General features: G+C 44.3%; 1 protein-coding gene across 2 annotated transcripts in view; it reads left to right on the top strand.

The window, feature by feature from the left end:
* Window positions 1-19,653, top strand: part of BBS4 (Bardet-Biedl syndrome 4) — a 61,588-nt gene that overhangs the window by 40,114 nt on the left and 1,821 nt on the right. For both annotated transcript variants that reach the window (XM_047735623.1, XM_047735622.1), the window contains exons 3-14: window positions 1,750-1,829; window positions 4,584-4,647; window positions 5,898-6,009; window positions 7,122-7,194; window positions 10,418-10,471; window positions 11,813-11,940; window positions 14,343-14,397; window positions 15,326-15,394; window positions 16,302-16,454; window positions 16,555-16,726; window positions 18,445-18,514; window positions 19,091-19,232. In XM_047735623.1, the coding sequence (XP_047591579.1) occupies window positions 1,750-1,829; window positions 4,584-4,647; window positions 5,898-6,009; window positions 7,122-7,194; window positions 10,418-10,471; window positions 11,813-11,940; window positions 14,343-14,397; window positions 15,326-15,394; window positions 16,302-16,454; window positions 16,555-16,726; window positions 18,445-18,514; window positions 19,091-19,232 (1,172 nt within the window). The remainder of the gene's footprint in view (window positions 1-1,749; window positions 1,830-4,583; window positions 4,648-5,897; window positions 6,010-7,121; window positions 7,195-10,417; window positions 10,472-11,812; window positions 11,941-14,342; window positions 14,398-15,325; window positions 15,395-16,301; window positions 16,455-16,554; window positions 16,727-18,444; window positions 18,515-19,090; window positions 19,233-19,653) is intronic.

Below are 19,653 nucleotides of genomic sequence, written 5' to 3'. Positions count from 1 at the left end.
GCTGTGAAGTGTGTAAACCTGGCGATTCACAGACCTGTACCCCTGGGGATAAAAATATATGTTTATAAAAAATAAAATTAAAAAAAAAAAGAGTAGGTTGTGGAGGAGCAGAGGGAGAGAGAGACTTTTTTTTTTGAAGATTTTATTTATTCACTTGGCAGAGAGAGTGAGAGCGGGAACACAAGCTGGGAGATCGGCAGAGGTAGACTACCTGTGGAGCACAGAGCCCAATGCGGGGCTTGATCCCAGGACCCTGGGACCATGACCTGAGCTGAAGGCAGATGCTAAACGACTGAGCCACCCAGGTGTCCTGAGAGAGACTCAGGTTCCACTCCTAGTGTGGAGCCGGATATGGGGCTGGATCCCATGACCCTGAGATCATGACCTGAGCCAAAATCAAGAGTCAGATGCTTAACCAGCTGAGCCATGCAGGTGCCCCGAAGTCTCCTTTTTTTTTTTTTTTTTTTTAATATTTATTAGAGAGAGAGAGATCACAAGTAGGCAGAGAGGCAGGCAGAGAGAGAGGGGGAAGCGGGCCTCCTGCTGAGCAGAGAGCCCGATGTGGGGCTCGATCCCAGGACCCTGAGATCATAACCCTGGCCGAAGGCAGAGGCTTAACCTACTGAGCCACCCAGGTGCCCCCCGAAGTCTCCTTTTTAAAACTTTCCTCCCTCCCCCTTCCTCACCACTGTTCTGAGTTTGGTGTGAAACCTTCTCTTTCTCTTTTTTCTCCACAGAAAAGTAATTTCTTTTTTTTTTTTTTTAAAGATTTTATTTATTTATTTGACAGAGAGAGATCACAAGTAGACAGAGAGGCAGGCAGAGAGAGAGAGGGAAGCAGGCTTCTTGCTGAGCAGAGAGCCGGATGCGGGACTCGATCCCAGGACCTTGAGATCATGACCTGAGCCGAAGGCAGCGGCTTAACCCACTGAGCCACCCAGGCGCCCAGAAAAGTAATTTCTTAATAAATTTTTTAAAAAGATTTTATTTATTTTATATATAGAGAGAAAGCACAAGTAGAGTGGCAGGCAGAGGGGGAGGGAGAAGCAGGCTCCCCGCTGAGCAGGGAGCCTGATGTGGGTCTCAATCCCAGGACACTGAGATCATGTATGACCCAAGCCGAAAAACAGCCGCTTAAACGACTGAGCCACCCAGGCGCCTCTCTTAATGAATTTTTACCCATATTTTTAAACTTTTGAATTCAAAGGGATAGTAACATTTTAGGGTTTATCATAAATCGTTTTCAGTGACTCCGGTAGATTTTTTTGTCATTGTTGCCTTCTCATTCCTGGGCAGCAGTGTATAATATTTTACCTTCCTATTGCTAGGACTGTGTTTAACTATTTTTAGTCCTCTGATCTATCAGACGGGACATTAGATGTTGGTAATATTCCTGAAATACCCTTTAGAGAGTCATCTTACTCACCTTCAATAACCAGGGAGAGAGAAAGAGAGAAGAGACAAAGGATGATTTTATTTTTTTAGGCCAAGTTGTGATCTGAGAAACTGACATCAAGCCACAAAAACTGAGGAGAAGCATATATTCAATGTGTAATAGTAGGACAAGTATCTTGTAGTTTAAAAATCTACACATTTAGATGTGTATATTTAGATGATATTCTTGTGGGCAGCAGCATGAAGGATTTAATGTGATACTGCAGTATGTCTGTAGTTACATGTGAGCACAATGCTTAAGGGGAAAATCTAATAACGAGTGTGTTGTTTGTTTTGCTAAAATATGCTGCCCAGGTCAAGAGTTTCCGATTTTGGAGAAGCAGAACTGGTTAATACATCTCCACTATATCCGGAAGGATTATGAAGCATGCAAGGTGAGTGAGTGTAACGATAGAGACCGTGAGAGGCAGGCAGATCTAGCAATGTTTAGTACCAGCATGAATCTTAAAAGGTTTCTTTCTTTCGTTCTGTGATATTGTCCCTTTATTGTTTCCCTTCTCCTTTTTCCATTTCCTAATTTTGGCTTCTCTCCCCTTTATTTCTTAAGAGCTGGGGATGTTCCTAGGTCCCATCCTTGACCCCTTTTTCTGAGCATTTCATACATTTGCTCTTGGTCTTCAGACCAAGCTGATACCTACTGGTGCTTCACAGGTGTTTCAGGTTTAGCTTTTCTGTAGCTGAATTAATCTGCTTTCCTCCAGACCTGTTCTTTCTCTTGTACGCTGTTGCAGGGACAGGTACCATCATTCATCCATCTGTCTGTGTCAGAATCCCCTGACCCATTTTCCCTAATGTATTATAAATAATCATTACATTCTGGAAATCCTTGTCTATTATCTCTTGAAATTGTCCACTTTCTTCTCTTTCTAGGCCTTAGTTAATTTCCATCATTTTCTGTTTAAATTACTGTAAGAATCCTTTTACTAATCTTGCCTCCTTTCCATCTGTTTTCAACAGTGCTCCAAAAATGACTTTTCTATAAAGCAAGTAGAATCAGGTTACTTCCTGCTTAAAACTTACCAAGATTCTCCCATTGCTTTCAACTTTTTTAGCATGGCATTTGAAGCCTTTTTCTCCCTGACACTCTTAGCCACCCAGCTTCTCCTCCAATCCCTGCCAACACAGGATTTTAAAACTGTTGACTCCAGAAGGCTTTCCTTGATTCTCTTAAGTTAGACTCAGGAGTTCTCTGAACTCCTAGCTCATCCTGAGCTTAGCCTGTCACAGGAGGAAGAGCGAGCCTATATTTCGGTATCAGACAGTCCCTGGCATCTACAGTGATGCCTGGAACTCTTTTCATATTTTCTTTAGCTTGCCTAGATTCTAGATGAGGGTTGGCAAGCTTTTCTGTAAGGAGCCAGATGGTAAATATTTTGGGCTTTGTAGGCCACAGTCTCTGTTTCATGTTCTTCATCTTCTCTTATTTCTTTTTTTTTTTATAACCCTTTAAAAATATGCAAACTACTCTTAGTTTGAGAGCTTTACAAAAACAGACTGTGTGGCCTAGAGTTGGCCTGTGGGCCATAGTTTGCTGACCCCTGTTCTATAATAAGTAACCACAAGAGAGTTGAGATTTAAAAAAAATTCCAGACGAACATTATTAGTAGTTATTTGTATTCTATAGATTTCTTCCGTATCTCCTTGCCATGTCTACCTTTTTTTTTTTTTTTTAATTTTTAATTTAAATTCAGTTTAGTTAACATATACTGTATTATTAGTTTCAGGGGTAGAATTTAGTGGTTCATCAGTTGCATATAACACTCAGTGCTCATTATATCAAGTGCCCTCCTTAATATCCATCACCCAGTTATCCCACACCCCACCCAGCTCTCCTCAGCTTTCCTACAGTTAAGAGTCTTTTGGTTTGCCTCCCTCTCTGTTTTCATCTTTTTTTTTCCTTTCCCCTGTGTTCATCTGTTTTATTTCTTTTCTTTTTCTTTTTTTTTTTTTTTTTTAAGATTTTATTTATTTATTTGAGAGAGAGAGCACAAGAGGTGGGGAGGGGCAGAGGGAGAGGAAGAAGCAGACTCCCCACTGAGCAGGAAGCCCAGTGCGGGGCTTGATCCCAGGACCCTGGATGATGATCTGAGCTAAAGGCAAACATCCAACTGACTGAGCCACCCAGGTGCCTCATCTGTTTTGTTTCTTAAATTCTACATATAAGTGAAATCGTATGGTATTTGTCTTTCTTTGACTTTTTTTGCTTAGCATAATACCCTGTAGTTCATCCACATCGTTGCAAATGGCAAGATTTCATTCTTTTTGATGACGGAGTAATATTCCATTGTGTATATACCCCACATCTTTTTTAATCATTCATCTGTCAGGGGACATCAGAGCTTTTTCCATAGTTTGGCTGTTGTGGACATTGCTGCTATAAACGGTGGGGTGCAGGTGCCCCTTGGAATCATGTTCTGTATCCTTTGGATAAATACCTAGTAATGCAATTGCTGGGTGGTAGGGTAGCTCTATTTTTAACTCTTTGAGGAACCTCCATATTGTCTTCCACAGTGGCTGCATCAGTTTGCATTCCCAACAGTGTAAGAGGGCTCCCCTTTCTCCGCATGCTCACCAACCCCTATTGTTTACTGACTTGTTAATTTTAGCTATTCTGTCTGGTGTGAGCTGGTATCTCATTGTGGTTTTGATTTGTATTTCTCTGATGCCCAGTGAGGTAGAGCATCTTTTCATGTGTCTGTTGACCATTTAGATGTCTTCTTTGGAGAAGTGTTCGTGTCTTCTGCCCATTTCTTGACTGGACTTTTTGTGTTTTGGGTATTGAGTTTGATAAGTTCTTAATAGATGTTGGATACCAGCCCTTTATCTGATATTTGCAAATATCTTCTCCCATTCTATGGGTTGCCTTTTAGTTTTGTCGACTGTTTCATTTGCTGTGCAAAAGCTTTTTATCCTAATGAAGTCCCAGTAGTTCATTTTTGCTTTTGTTTCCCTTGCCTATGGAGGCGTGTCTACCAAGAAGTTGCTGTGGCTGAGGTCAAAGAGGTTGCTGCCTCTGTTCTCCTTTAGGATTTTGATAGATTCCTGTCTCACAGCCTGTACCTTCCTTTTCTTAAAAACACCTCAAGACACTGAACTACTACTCAGAAGTATTTTTCTTCCTCCTTCAGGCTGTTATCAAAGAGCAGCTTCAGGAGACTCAGGGCTTATGTGAATATGCTATCTATGTCCAAGGTAAGACATATATTTCTTCTCTTCTTGATAGAGAAATGCATACTTTGCCTAGGTTCTGAAAGAAGAGCAAACTACCTATAAACACTTCAAAGTCAAATATTCTACAAAGGTCTTATTCAGTATTATGTTGTTTGAAATCAGAACATAATTCTTATATGGGATTTGACCTCAGAAATGACTGTTTTTTTGCTGCTGTCGTTCCCCCTATTCTCTAATGTCCAGCTAGTGTTTTCAGAGTGGGTGTTAGGGTCTCTGCCTCAGGCAGCAGCTTCAAGTCCAGAAGGGGCTTCTGGAAGTTCTCCTTATGGTCAGGCTAAAAATGAGGTAGAAATGCTGAGTAAAAAATGATGAGGAAAGGCTTGAGGATTTTTTATAAGGGTCTTAGGATGAAGGGAAAAAGCCTAGAGGTGTAGAGGGTAAGGCAGAGAATAGATGAAATTTATCAGAAACCGAATATAGCAACCACCGACTGAAATTTTACTCTCTAGCATCTTCAGTTTTCCTGGGAACTCCCCTTTTCATTCTTTGGTGTGATGAATGATTTTGTTTACCACTCACTGGATTGGCAGCCTTCAGATTAACATACGGTTTTCTGACGTAATTGGTAAGATATTGACACATCTAGGACATCATGGCAAAAAAAACCACAAAACTCTTTTATTTTCAATAGTACAAGTTTCAGACTCTCAGCACCTCATAATACTTAAACATATAAATTCTTCCAAAAATTTAAGCCTGGGAAAAATTACTGGTTCAGAGTGGTTGCTATACTGAAACCAAGTCTAGCATACTTGGTTAGTATGCATTGCAGCCAGAGTGCATTCGCAGCCAGAATCTCCCTGATTGCACTTGCCCTGTTTGGGTATACTCTGGAAATTGATAGACCGAAGTCTGAATTATCATGATAAGTGGAGTGTTTGATGGGGAAGCCCAGGAATGTCCTTACTATGAAGAATTTGTAGGATAATTTGCAAGGCACCTCATTATCTGCATGGTGGATACTGGGAATGGAGGAGTAGGTAGGTTTGAGATAATCTTATTTAAAAAAAGTTTTCGATTGTCAACCCCTTTGCTATTTTGTTTCGGCCTACCTGAGGGTTTAGGTCTATCTGACTGTATTAAAGATATAATTATCCAAAGGATTTCTTTGGTATGATTTTTTAATTCCCTCTTCTCCAGTTTTTCTGATACCAGACTCTTTTCTCCCCAGAATATGATGGTTTGTGCGTGTGTTTTCTGTCTCTTGGCAGCTTTAATATTTCGCTTGGAAGGAAACATCCAGGAATCCCTAGAACTCTTTCAGACGTGTGCGGTTCTCAGCCCTCAGTGTGCCGGTAACCTCAAGCAGGTGGCCAGATCTTTGTGAGTATTTGCTGCCAGCAAGCCCCGGCACACTCACAGAGAACACTGTGGAGCGTGTTCTCAGGCAGGGGCTGCTTCTGGCCGCCTGAGCACCTTGATGCAGAGAGGGAGAATTGCTCAATAGGGAGACTGGGACCCACTTTGAAGAGTGGATGGATTTTGAAATTTGAGAAGATGAGTTAACAATGAGTATTTCAAACATTGTATGGTGTAGTGTGATGGGGGAAGACTGATACTGTTTATCGTATAAGTGGTGACATCTTGTTCCCTCAGTCCCCTTATGCTGCTGGCATCTGTAGCATTTTTTGCATCTGCTGTTCCAACACAGTAGTGTTGTATATAGTGTACAGCGTTATTATATACAGTATTTATTATGTATATTATTATACAGTAGTATAATACTTGACATAGTGTTTGTGAGTGGATGCCCTGACAGCTCTCGGATGCAAGCAACCTCCAGTCTTCATAAGCTGTTAGGTATACTGGTGGTTTTTCAATTCTGGAGCCTTAAGGTGTCCCATGGGGTTCCCACCCCCACTTTCTTACCTACTGTCATTCATACTTGCACTGTCTTTGCATAGAGGCCCAGATTGCCTTTTCCTCTCTTTAGAATTGTGGTCAATATCAAGGCAAAAGATTTAATCTTGGAAGGGAAGGGGATGTCCCTTAAGTAGATGGTGGTGATGAATGCTGACTGGCAGTCCTTGCTTAACTGGTATATTTACTTTAGCTTGTTTCTTTTTTGTTCTATGTTGGTGGTACATTACAGAAAATAAATTACATAAGACTTTCACTAAAATTGGTGTAGAGACCAAGAGCCTGGGACAGCAGTCAGTGCAGCTTCTACCAAAAGAGCTTCTATTATTGACATAGGCCAGCTTCATTGGCCAGAATAGCACAGCCAGCTAAAAGGAAAGAGGCTTGCAGAATTCTCTCCTGGTTGGAACATAATGAGGGACTAGTGGAGTTAGTCCTGTATTATTAGTCCTAGCTAATAGGGAAGAGGCTTGCAGAATTCTCTGCAAGGCTGGAATATAAGCCAAATGAGGGACTAGTGGAGTTAGTCCTGTAAAAGCTTCGAGTTAATTCCAGAAAATGTATCTCTTCCACAGATTTCTTTTGGGAAAACATAAAGCTGCCACTGAAGTCTATAATGAAGCAGCTAAACTTAACCAGAAAGATTGGGTAAGTGGAGAACTTGAAGTTCTTTGTCATTAGTGGTGTGCTAATGGTTCCATTTGTCATAAGACTTTTGTTACAGCTACTAAATACCTACATGCCCAAATTATCTTTATTTTATCCTCACACTTGACTGATGGTTTAACTAAATGTAAGATCAAAAATCATGTTGCCTCATAACTTAGCAGACATTACTACTTGATTTTATGGCAGTCTCTTACCAGTCTGATTCTTGTTGATAACTCTGCTTTCCTCTCTAGAAGCTTCAAGTATTTTCTCTTTATCATTGGAGTTCTGAAATACCAGTCAGAGTTGTCTAAAAGTGTTTCTTTTCTTTTTTCCCCCCTTATCTGTGGACCCAGTTGGCTTTTCTCTAAGGATCCTTGACCCCTTTGGGGTCAGGGAAATTTTGAGTAGTTCTTTGATTTTTTTTTTCCTTCTCCTCCATTATCTATCTCTTTGTATCAGCAATAAAATTTTTGACTAATCATTGGCTTTACCAATTAGGGGTTTATTTTTTCTCATGAAACAGATCCAGGTGAGTAGTTGCTTCGTGGTCCAAGGATGTCAGGGCTGAAGCTTTTTCTTCATAGTCACAAGGTGTCTGCTGCAGTTCTAAGATCACATCATCATTCCAGGCAGGGAGAAAAAGGAAGCAACAAGGAGACAAAGACATGGCCTGTATTAGGAAAGTATAGCTTTCCCAGAATTTCCCAACAGACTGCCACTTGTGTGATGTCAACCACCCTGACCCCTTTAAGGGGGGATGGGAAGTGTAGTTTTTACATTGGACACATTGACACTGTAAACAAAGTTCAGGTCTTAAAGGAAGGACAGCAAGGAGAGTGCATATTAAGCAGCGGCAGGTGCCACACTGTTTTCCCCTGTATTCAGCGTGTTCTGTACTTGTTCCCTGTGGCTCTTCACTTGCATCGCACGTGTTCTCCCTCATTGTCTTTTTGCTGTACATTCAGGGACATAGCCTCTCCATGTCTCTGACTCTTGAAGTTTTGTTCTGTCTTCCAGAGTTATCTTTTCCTTCCTCTCTTTGTTTTGGTTCTTCTTTCTCAGGCTGTTGGTTGCTTTTTTTTTTTTTTTTCCCCAAGTAGCTGAGGACTCTTGGAAAGACCTGTGTGTGAAGGATTTGATTGGTTAGTACGAAGAGTGAGCATGGAGTTCCCTGCAATTCTTACGGCATGATTACTTTTGAGAAGTTTCAATTTGTTGGTCACTTCTGTAAGAGGTCTGAAGACAGGGAAGCCACCAATACTTTATGGCTGAAGTCCAAAGTGAAGCCACAGATAAGGGAAGATTCATTTACTCTTTCATTCATTTAGTCATTCTTCCAACAAATGAGTGTCTGCTACATGATAGGCACTGGGCTATGCCTTAGAGATGCAAAGATGGATTGGGGGATTATGGGACAATCACCTAGAACAGGAAATACAGGAAGGAAGAGAAGGCAGTTTTGGGAGAGGAGGATGATAGCCAGTCAGAGCTAAATCCTGTCTTTAAGATTATGGACATGAGGAGTTTTAGCGTCTGGTAGGATATCTAAATTGAGATGTGGCCAGTGCATGCCTGGATACAGAATCTGAAACTCAAGTGTTCCGGGCTAGAGATGTACATTTTGGAGTCAACAATATAAAGGTGATGACTGGGGCACCTGGGAGGCTCAGTTGTTACGCTTCTACCTTTGGCTCAGCTCATGATCCCTGGGTCGTGGGACCGAGCCCTGAATCGGGCTCTGTCCCTACAACAATCTAATCCATACTCCCATCTGCCCCACTTCACAAAATACCAGCAGAACATCCACAAACGTTTCAGTATGTATTTCTAAGGGATAAGGTCTTTCTTTCTTTCTTTTTTTTTTTTTAAAGGAACAGAGTGATGAATCCATGGTGATTCTGTCTACCTTTATGTATAGTTGAAATTCTCCTGAAGATTTAGACCTAAAAAAGGACAAAGTATCCTAGTACTAACACTTTGTCTTAAGTTAGGCAAACTACTTAACCTCTCTGACCTTCAATTTTCTTACCTCTCATATCAAAGTCGTTATACCTGTGTTTCAGGTTTGCTGGGGAAATTAAAGTAATAATATATGAAAACCATCTGGCACAGAGCCTGATGTGAAGTAGGTACTCCATCAATGATCCCTATTTTGTTGTTATTTTAGGGGACTTAGAACACATTGTAAACCATTTGTCTCTGAGCCCTGGGGTCCGTGTTTCTTCCATCAGGGACACTTCTGGGTCTAAATGTGCTTCCACACCTCTCCACTACTACTAAGAAGTCCTCACTGCTTCCTACTTTCCTCACCTTGCTTCCCCCTTTCTCTGAAGCTACTGCAGATAAAGGGAGATTCAATACAAGGGAACTTAAGAGACTCTGTATAACTCAAGGTCAGGACATGCAGGCTCGTCTTACAGGGAACTGGACCTGGACAGCTGTCAGTCACCAGCTACTCTGCATTTCTGCTTCAGTTTTTCTTTCTGTAGGTCAGTGCCTGGCAAACTTTCTGTAAAGGGCCTAGTGAATATTTTAAGCGTTGTGGCTTCATACAGTCTCTACTGCAGCTACTTAACTCTAAAGTTAAGCATGAAAGTTCTGTAGGCGATGTGTAACAAGTGGTTGTGTCTGTGCTCCAGTAAAACTTCATTTACAAGAAAAGCAGAGGATGGATTTGGCCCGTGGGCCAGCGTTTATAGACTTCAGCAGACTGGCTCCAATGACATGTATTCCGCCTCAGCGGCCTCCAGAGGTGATGTTGGTTCCCGAGCCCACATCACCTCGTCAAGTCCCAGATTCCTAGGAGAAGGAATCTGGTTGGCACACCAATGTGCGCATGTGCGCACATACTCGCGCGCGCTCTCTCTCTCTCTCTCTCCCCCACATCAGGGGTGGGAGCAGGAGCTATGGGCGGTCTCTTTGGAGAAGAGGGCAGGGGGCAGCTCTTAGAGAAGAAAGGCCTAGGGCTGCATATGTATCTCTAGGATCCAGGAAGATCACTTGTTTATTCTGCTTTTATCTCTTATAAACTGAGTTTTTAATATTAACCCATTTTGTAGAATTAAATATATTTAAGTATGAAATCTAGTAAAAACTACCTATAGTGTCATTTAAAATGTCAGCTTTGCTGGACAGTAACAGTCCCTAGATGCCTGTTGTATCATTCTGTTAGTAACTGTGGAGTTTACACCTGTGCTGTTTTACTTTCTTCTGTGTGTAGGAGATCTGTCACAATCTGGGAGTCTGCTACATTTATCTGAAACAGTTCAGTAAGGTAATGTGTGGGAATGGTGGTGGCGGTTGAGTGCCGGGCTGGGGCGCCCACCAAGGGGCCGCCTGTTGCAGGGGACGCCATCACTTGTGGTGTAGTATTCCTGAGAAGTGCTTGTAGAGGTTTTGGCAGCCAAAATTGAAAGTGCCATACGTTTATCCCCATATTTATTCTCATTTTTCATCCATCTGTTTTTCCAGTTTTTTTTTTTCATTTCTGATTTTAGCAAGAAAATGACAAACTTTAGAAATATTATGAGGGAATGGCAATCGAATCACTTCTCTCCCCTCTTCTCTTCCATCCCTAGTGTGATTTTCCAGTATAGAAACAAATGTTCAGTAAAACTTAGATATCAAAAGTGAACCCTTAGGTCTTAAAAATGTAATCATGATTGTGTGAGCTATCTTACTGTCTGTCAGCAAATGATTTCAGTTTTTAAGATTACTGGAAATGAATGTAAGTTTTAAGTGGATTTGATTTCTGACAGTTAACGTTTTTAATGTTACTTTCCATCTGAGAACTTATATTTTTAGTGGGTCTCCTTGTTTCCTGGGCAGATCCACAGTGTTACATGCTTGCTTAGGAGTGTTTTTTCTCCTCAGAGAATATTCCAAGCAAGTACATTTCTATTCATAGGATTATTCTGAGCCAGGGGAGAGGTGGGATTGGTCTTTGGTCAGACCTGTACTGATTAGGAGAATTATATTTAGATTTTACTGTAAGGCTGACAGAGCAAATATAATACTTGACAATTATGTAAATACTTGTTAAATCAGTTAATGACTTAAATTCTTTTGGTCATCGATTAGGATAAAGCTCTTCCAGAGCAAGGGGTTTGTTTTATTAGCTCTGGTATCCCTAGTACCTAGAATAGGTACTCAGTGGATACATGTTGAGCGAATAAATGAGAACAGTCCGTTCATTCATTTATCAAAATACTGGTGAGGAAAATGAGGTCCACCCGGGGGAAGGCTGTGGAGTTGGTCAGCGGTGCAGCTGGGATGGAGTTCGGGGCAGTGTTCTATTCTGTACTCTGACACTCCTTTGAATTAGGAAGTATGAGTCATGGGTGTGGGTATCAAGAAGCAGAAGACACTCAGAAAGGTTATCTTGTATAAAAAACTCTCCCTCATGGCTCCAGAGGCAGACACCTTATGTTGCCAGCTGTCCTATCAGCAAGCGGTTTTGGTATGTTTTAGGGGTTTTGGGTAGTGGGAGCTGTTTGCTGAGATGTCATGCTCCTGCCTGAGTACAGGGGGAGCTCTTTCTGATAGCCACACCAAACCATTAATTGTCCTTTTGTGGTAGTGATTTGGTTCTCTTTACTCCCGTCAATCTTGTCAGGCACAAGAGCAGCTGCACAACGCCCTCCATCTTAACAGGCACGACCTGACTTACATAATGCTGGGGAAGATCCACTTGCTAGAGGGGGACTTGGACAAGGCCATCGAAATCTACAAGAAGGCAGTAGAGTAAGTGTGTCTGTTTTAAGGCAATGAGAAAATCAGTGGGAGCAGACATAGGAACCCCTAAGCTTAAGACTGAGTACGGATTACTATGATGGATTCCTAGTTATGTAAGTTAGAGTAAAACTCAAGCTAAGGTTCGAAGCTCCCAGAGGCTTGCTTACATAAGGAAGATGTGTGTTTCTCACCTGTCAGTCTGGCTAGTCTGCCTGGAGCTTTGCTCCACAAGATCAATCCGGGATTCACCATTCCTCCAGTTGTTGCCTTCACCTGTGTGGTTGAAGCTACTTAAGGTAGATCCATGGTCCAGGCTGTGGTGAAGGGTGGTGGTAGAGGAAACCACTGAGTTAGCAGCTCAGAGTATCTTAATGGTTCAAAAGTTGCACACCTCATTCCTGCTCATATCCCATGGTTCATGAGGCGAGGCGGCCACTAGCTGCAAGGGAGGTGGGTACACGTGTGCTTAGGAGGAAGGAGCGGATAGATTTTGCAGTCAGCTGGTAGTCTGCCATTGTGGTTTTAAACTTTATAGCAGATCTTGTTTCCAGAGACACTGGAGTCAGAAATCTCTTGATTCACTAATAAACGTGTGGCCTTTATTAGCATGAGACCAATATCTTGTTTTTTGTTTAAACATCATGAGGGTAGGCCAAACCCCTGTTGATAATGGAATGGACTCCTTTTCCAGGATGGTGTTCAATGTTTCTTCTCTAGGGACACATACTGTCTTTTCTTTTTTGTATAGGGTCTTGTTTGTTTTGTCACTTAACAGGATGTGTGGCCACAGTGTGTAATTCCTGATAATTAGTCTCTGAACTAAACTTAGAATTCTGTTAATTACCTTTGTTTTCTACCATAGCAGTCACTTTTCTGATCATACCAGTTGCAACACTCTTCTGAATTTTTTTCAACCACATTTTGTGTCTAAAAAGATATAAAAATCCCTTGGTTTGGGACATGTGTGTGGCTCAGTTGGTTAACTCATGATTTTGGCTCAGGTCATGATCTCAGGGTTGTGAGATGAAGCCTCTCGTTGGGCTTCCCACTCAGGCAGCCTGCTTGAGAGTCTCTCTCTTCCTCTGTCCCTCCCTACTTCGTGCTCTTTCTCTCCTTCTCTTTAACAAATGACTTGATTTGTTAAGCTACAAAAGATTTGTCAGCAAGAGGCTAAGTTTACAGGGACATGTAGGAAGGAGCTCCTGTAGCATATTTTAAGCTTCTGTGGTGCTGGATGGAAGCCTTGATCCCCAACTTCTGCCTTTTAAAGTTGTCTCTTTGCGATTAGCTCACAGAAATCTGGAGGGTGACATTCTTCCAGGGGCTCATCAAGGACTTAAGTCAGTAAAATTCCCAAGGGAAAAAGGGGACAGCTGAACATCTGGAACATCACTGAAAATGGAGACCATTGTTTATGACCCATTGCTATGGAGATGGTAACCACATTTTGGTTACCACCAAAATCAAAGAAGTTACATAATTGGTTTGTGGGAGGGAGGTGATCAGAGTGGTTATTTGCTATGGCAGAAAGTGAAGGGCAGATACTCTGTTGAACTGAGTAAGCTCTGGCCAGCTCAGGTGCCTGCTGGCTGGGGCTTTGGCCCCTCTGGTCTGATATCCCCCTAGGTAACCAGTGCCCCACTCATTCCTTAGAAGCAGGAGGCGCTGCTCCTTGCCTTTTGGCATTTTCACTGTTGAAACTGCTGATGGTCCTACAGACAGAACAGCTCAGCTCAGTGTGGCTTAGGTTTTATGACAAAGGCAAGGATCAGTGAGGGACTGGGGAAGCAAATCATTTTTTACTTAAGTCAGTGTTTACTCCCCAAAGCCAAAGGCTAATTTTTTCCTTGAGCTGGTTTGTATCTTCCCTCTTTTTTTAGTTTGGTTGTTTAGTATGATTTTTTGTTTAATGTGGAGAGCAGAGCATTAGGGCCACTGGGATGTTAAACACACAGAAAACTGCTGGCATTGTCAGTACAGTGAGGCCAGAAAAACAAAACAGCAACCACCGCCCCCAAACCTCCGAGAGGGAACTGGCTACAACTGTGTGTTTCAGACGGACTTGATTCATGGAGCATCAGTCTTGAATTGTGTCAGTATAATCAGGACAGTCACAGCGAATATTCCATAGGTGGTTCTTAGGACTTTGGCCCTAAGGAAGGGCCCTGACAAAGGAGTCTGGATTCTAAGTCCCGTTTCTTTCTTGCTGAGCAGTCGGTCTTGTAGCTGGAGTTGAGAGGACCAACTTTTGAAGGAAATTCCCAAATCAGCTTCAGGAATTTTCGGGGGGAGCAGAAGGCGCCAGGGTGTCTCCAGGTGCGGCGCGAGGGCGCGTCAGCAGGCGGGGTTCTCGGTGTGTCATACGCATCTTGTTTCCCTCTGAGTGCTCCATGTGGGTCCATGTGTTGCAGGTTCTCGCCAGAAAATACGGAACTTCTCACAACTTTAGGACTACTCTATTTACAGGTAATGAGAACTCTATTTATGCACTGATGTTAGAAATGCTTTTGGATTTGTATGGATTGTGGCATCCCTGTGCTTTGCTTTTACTTTAACACATTCTGCTGAAGGTCGTAGGAAGCACATGAGCCTCCGTCTCCGCATTTGATATTCTTTGTTTGCTAAAGGAATCACTTTTCTGCATTCGAATCAGGCAAATAAGTTTGTTCGAGGCTACTGCCGTTGGAATTCTTACCTATGTAAGGAAAGGGCAGAGCAGAGAACTGGTGGGGGGCGGGGAGCTGGCATCGTGTTGCAGCAGGAGAAGCTGGGAGCAGGTGAGCACCCACAGGGCTGGAGGCCACTTACCTTGCTGCCTCTGCCCAGCCAGGTCCTCTGGGAAAGAGGTGGCAGAGCATTGTCTAGAGTAAGAAATCTCCTCTACCCTCTGCGTTTCTCCACATGTGAATGGCTTTTTTTTAGCGCCTCCACTTCTCTGTACCACCTGCAGGCCTGGTGGGGACCCTTGAGGCTCTCGCCCTGTCCTGCCCCCTCCAAGCTCCTCCAGTTCTCTGCTCAGCCTCAGGGGTGGCCTTTCCATCTTTTGTTCTTCTTGAAACGGAATCAGGAGCTTAACCCTGGACATTCTTGGCTTTGGCTTAGAGGCTACACACCCCCCCACTCCCTGGATTGAGGCTCACCGGCCCATTTCCTGCCAGCGAAGTGTTGTGGAACACCGGAGTGTGCACCAGATGTGGCTCTGGCGCATAGATACTTTGACCTTCAGGGGACAAATCAACAAATATGGGGGTTTTTAGTTTTTTTTTCAAGCTTGTATCTGTAGCTTTTTTTTTTGCCATGACAACCCAAAAGCCTGGGTGTCGCTGTTTGAGGTGTGGTTGGCCAGACTGCTATCTCCCCCCAATGTAATTCTCTGGTTTGCTTTTTCTCCAAGCTCGGCATTTACCAGAAGGCATTTGAACACCTTGGAAATGCACTGACTTATGACCCTACCAACTACAAGGTATTGTAGGCTGTCCAACGCCGGAGCCTTCACATAGCTGCTCCCACTGCTGCCAGAGGTGATCTGGCCCTAGAAAGCATTTTGGATACCTGAGAAATACCTGTTTCTTGGAAAAATTACAAACAGATATGGCCCTTCTTGATGAACATATGGTAACACATGGTAAAGTTCGCGCTCTTATTTTCTAGGAGTGCACATTTGCTGTCACAGGCCTGTCATGCAGACAGTGAAACTGTCACACTGGTGAAGGTCCTTGTGTTACTCAGGAAATGAGCAGAGTCTCCACACTGCTGTCCGAGGAGACTCTGGGGAAGTGACTTCTGGGTTCTTCATGAATTTGTGAGGACAACTCTTGCCCAGATAGGACTTTGGGGCTGAGATCGTGCAGTGGATGTACGTCGTGGAGGGAGATGCAGCAAAACAGGCTTTGAAGAAGGGCGCAGACCTGGCCCTATCTCTTCCATCGTGGAAGACATAGGCATCACCCCTGGGTGGTGCCAGAGGAGCTGGACCTTAAGTGGCCAGACAGCAGTTTCTGGGTTGTCTGGAGCATTTGGTGTACGAAGCAGGGGCCATGGGGAACAGATGAAAGGCTGTTTTCACTGAAAGGGCCTTGACTTTCTGAAATACTGACTTCCTGGACTAGAAGTAGGAACAGATGAGCCAGTGCAAGTCACTGACATTTTTTTTTCTTCCTCTTTACTGTGCCAAAGAAAGCCAGGGGGCACAGGGACATGCCTCCCAAGCATCTGTCCCGAGAGCCTGAATATATTTTCTGTGTTCTGGAAGAAGTGTGGAGTTCTGTCCTTGCTGACGGGCCCGCTGAGTACACCCAGAACCACCGCTTCACTGCGAAAGGCTTTGGGGAATGGCTCAATTACCAGCTTTTCATGTCCTTTGTTTTCAGGCCATCTTGGCGGCAGGCAGCATGATGCAGACCCATGGGGACTTTGATGTTGCCCTCACGAAATACAGAGTTGTAGCTTGTGCTGTTCCAGAAAGTCCTCCACTCTGGAATAACATTGGAATGTGTTTCTTTGGCAAGAAGAAATATGTGGCAGTGAGTGTCTCCCCATCGTCCTTGTTTGTGTTCATAGAGGCAGTTCCTGGGGCTGCCAGGCTTGTCCCAGCTGCTCATCGAGTACGCCCTCTCCCTGCAGGCTATCAGCTGCCTGAAGCGAGCCAACTACTTGGCTCCCTTCGATTGGAAGATTCTATATAATTTGGGCCTCGTCCACCTGACCATGCAGCAGTATGCGTCGGCTTTCCATTTCCTCAGCGCAGCCATCAACCTCCAGCCAAAGATGGGGGAGCTCTACATGCTCTTGGCTGGTAAGAGACATTTGTGGGGAGAGCCCCCCTATAGTCTGTGATGATGGAAAATGATCTAGAATCATACGAGCCCAGTGGTTAAATGTCCCGTAGAAGCCATTGCCTCACAGATCCCATTGGAGCCTAGTTGAGTGCCCTGGAGCTTGAAAAAGACAGAATATCTGGTTTCTTCTAGCTTGGAGGTGTTTCACTCAGAGACCAACAGGTTAAATCAAGATCATTCCTAGTTCATCTTTTACCGGCGCCTGGGTGGCTCAGTGGGTTAAGCCTAGTTCATCTTTTACCAGTTGTTTTCTGTGACTTGACCGTTTATTTACAAAAAGAGAGAGAAAGGGAGAAACAAGGAGTCCAACTAAGTTCCAGATACCACTGAGTGTTAACAGCTTGGGCTTTAGGAAGGGTCCTCCTTCTACTACGTACTGGTTAGAACTCACAGTAGAGAGGGAGGATTACGTAATTAAACAACCAATGAATATTAAGTATTGGTTTTATTATCATTACATAATTGGTTTGTTGTTATTAAAGTAATATTCTTTCTGGGGTATTTCTCCACATATAAGACTTACTAAATGTAAGCCCAAAAGCACTTTCCATATTCTGACAGTGTGGTCTTCTGGTGATTTTTTTTTTAAGATTTTTAATTTATTTATTTGACAGAGATCACAAGTAGGCAGAGAGGCAGGTAGGGGGTGGGGGGAGCAGGCTCCCTGCTGAGTACAGAGCCCAGTGCGCGGCTCGTTCCCAGGACCCTGAGATCATGACCTGAGCCAAAGGCAGAGGCTTTAACCCACTGAGCCACCCAGGCGCCCCCTGGTGGGTTTTTAAAAATCATTATTGTGGGGTTTCCTCTTTTCTGTAAGAAGGTTGCCAAAGCAGATTGAATGGTTCACTGTGGGTTGCCTGAATATGAAGTGAGCTCCATTCTGATGGGGATGCAGGAATGGGAACAGACAGCCCTACTGTAAGGCATGAGCAGCATTTCTGACTTCACAAAGTAGAATTCACTGGCACAGTGTGGCTGAGGAGCCGGGAGCAAGTCGTGCAGCCCGGAATGGCAGCGTGGGTGCGGCAGGTGTGTGTGGAGCGCAGTGAGGGGGTGGTCAGGAGAGATGGTCTGGGGCCACATCACAGATGGCATGAGTGGAATGCCTTTGGAAGGGCTTTGGCCTTTATTTAGAGGCTGAGGTTTTCCAGTTGTATTCCTAGGCCTCTTTTGTGTTCGGTGGAAGTGAATGTAGGGCTGGTGGGGAGGTGGAGTGGGCCTGCCTTCCAGACAGCTCTGTTTCCTTTGTTTTATTGAACAGGCTTCCAGATAATACTGATTAAAAAGGAGATTATGTTCTGTTGCTAAATGAAAGTTAAAGATCATGGTTATGGGTGATGGCAAACCAGTGAGGATTCTTAAGTCAGATGGTGACATGGGGATCTTTGGGGCTGGTGGGGACACTGCTGTGGGGATAAAATGGCAAGCCTGAAACAACTTGCACCTTAACAAGGACGGTATCAGAAAAGAAAGCGCAACTAAGAGGATTCGGAGGCCTCAGCCACTGCTGACTGTGGGCAGGGGTCGTTGAAGCCGATGACACAGGGGCTAGTGGTGGCCCCAGGAGCTGATATGGCAAAGGGGGGGGGGTGATGAATGAACAGTAGTCTTGAAACATTCCTTGTGTTTTCTATGCTGGGCTCTCCAGCCACGGTGCCCACTTTCTCTGTTGCAGTGGCTCTGACCAACCTGGAAGATCCGGAGAATGCCAAGAGAGCCTACGCAGAAGCCGTCCGCCTGGACAAGTAAGCTGCTCTGTCGGGAGTGGTCGTGGGGGCGGACTGGACTCTCCGAAACCACCAGGTGGCGCCACAGCCCAGGTGTTGCTCTTGCTGCCTTGCTGTGGAAGGACGTGGGCCCTGAGCACGCTATGGCGGCTCTGCTGGAACGGACAAGGCCTCCAGCCCCGAGTCAGCAGTTAGGAGCCAGAGAAGGCGCTGGCAGTGGGCTTGGGCTGCTGACAGCCATGGGCTGGCTGGAATAGCAGATGAGGCGCTGAGCTTAGTTTGAGATAAACAACTCTCCCGGGATTCATTCCATGGGCATCTGCCCAGCAGTGGGCCCGGGAATCCCCTGCCCTGGTTTCCCTGTTAAGGGCTGGGACGTCAGACTTGCTGCTCCCACTACCTTCTGCTTGGCTGGCTGGGCAGTTACTTCCTTGATGCTTCTCCAGAGGCCCACACACACGTGTTCTCACCTTGCAGTAGAAGGGGAAGTCTCTACTTAACCACTTTTTGTGGGTTTTTTTGTACAATGGGAAGGATCTCTGAATGAGCATGGGTTGCAGATCCCAAGCCTCACAGAATCCCTGTTTGGCACAGGTGTAACCCCTTAGTAAACCTGAACTATGCCGTGCTGCTGTACAACCAGGGCGAGAAGAAGGGGGCCCTGGCCCAGTACCAGGAGATGGAGAAGAAAGTCAACCTGCTCAAGGACAGCAGCTCTCTGGAGTTTGACTCTGAGGTATGTCTTTTATTAGCTCCGAGGCTGTCTGGGGACTTTTGAGTCAAGCCCAAATAATCCAGATACAAGGTATTCTAAAGGTTCATACCTGTTTTGGCTTTGATGTTCCTGGCAGCATGAAATCTTCAGTTAGTCACAGCCTGAGGAGAAACCTTCCTAGCAAGAAAATAGGGGAAATTCAGGCTGAGTTATGTTATTGATAGAATAGAACTGAGTTGAGGTCTGTGTCTCTTTGCGGCTTCCTCCCACTTCCCCTCATTGGGAAAGGCATGAATTAGACCCTATAATGTGCTGACCTTGAATCGTTGGGTTCTGAGATCCTGTGTGCGTTACCGTGCCGCCCACTAAAGGGGATCTGTATTCTCCGCTGTTGGAGAATGATTTCCGTGCAATAAATACTGCCTCTCTCAAACCCTAGTAT

The sequence above is a fragment of the Lutra lutra genome, chromosome 7, assembly GCF_902655055.1.
Source record: "Lutra lutra chromosome 7, mLutLut1.2, whole genome shotgun sequence".
NCBI lineage: Eukaryota > Metazoa > Chordata > Mammalia > Carnivora > Mustelidae > Lutra > Lutra lutra.
The sequence above is the reverse complement of the archived record's forward strand: the minus strand, read 5'-3'. Positions and strand labels throughout refer to the sequence as shown.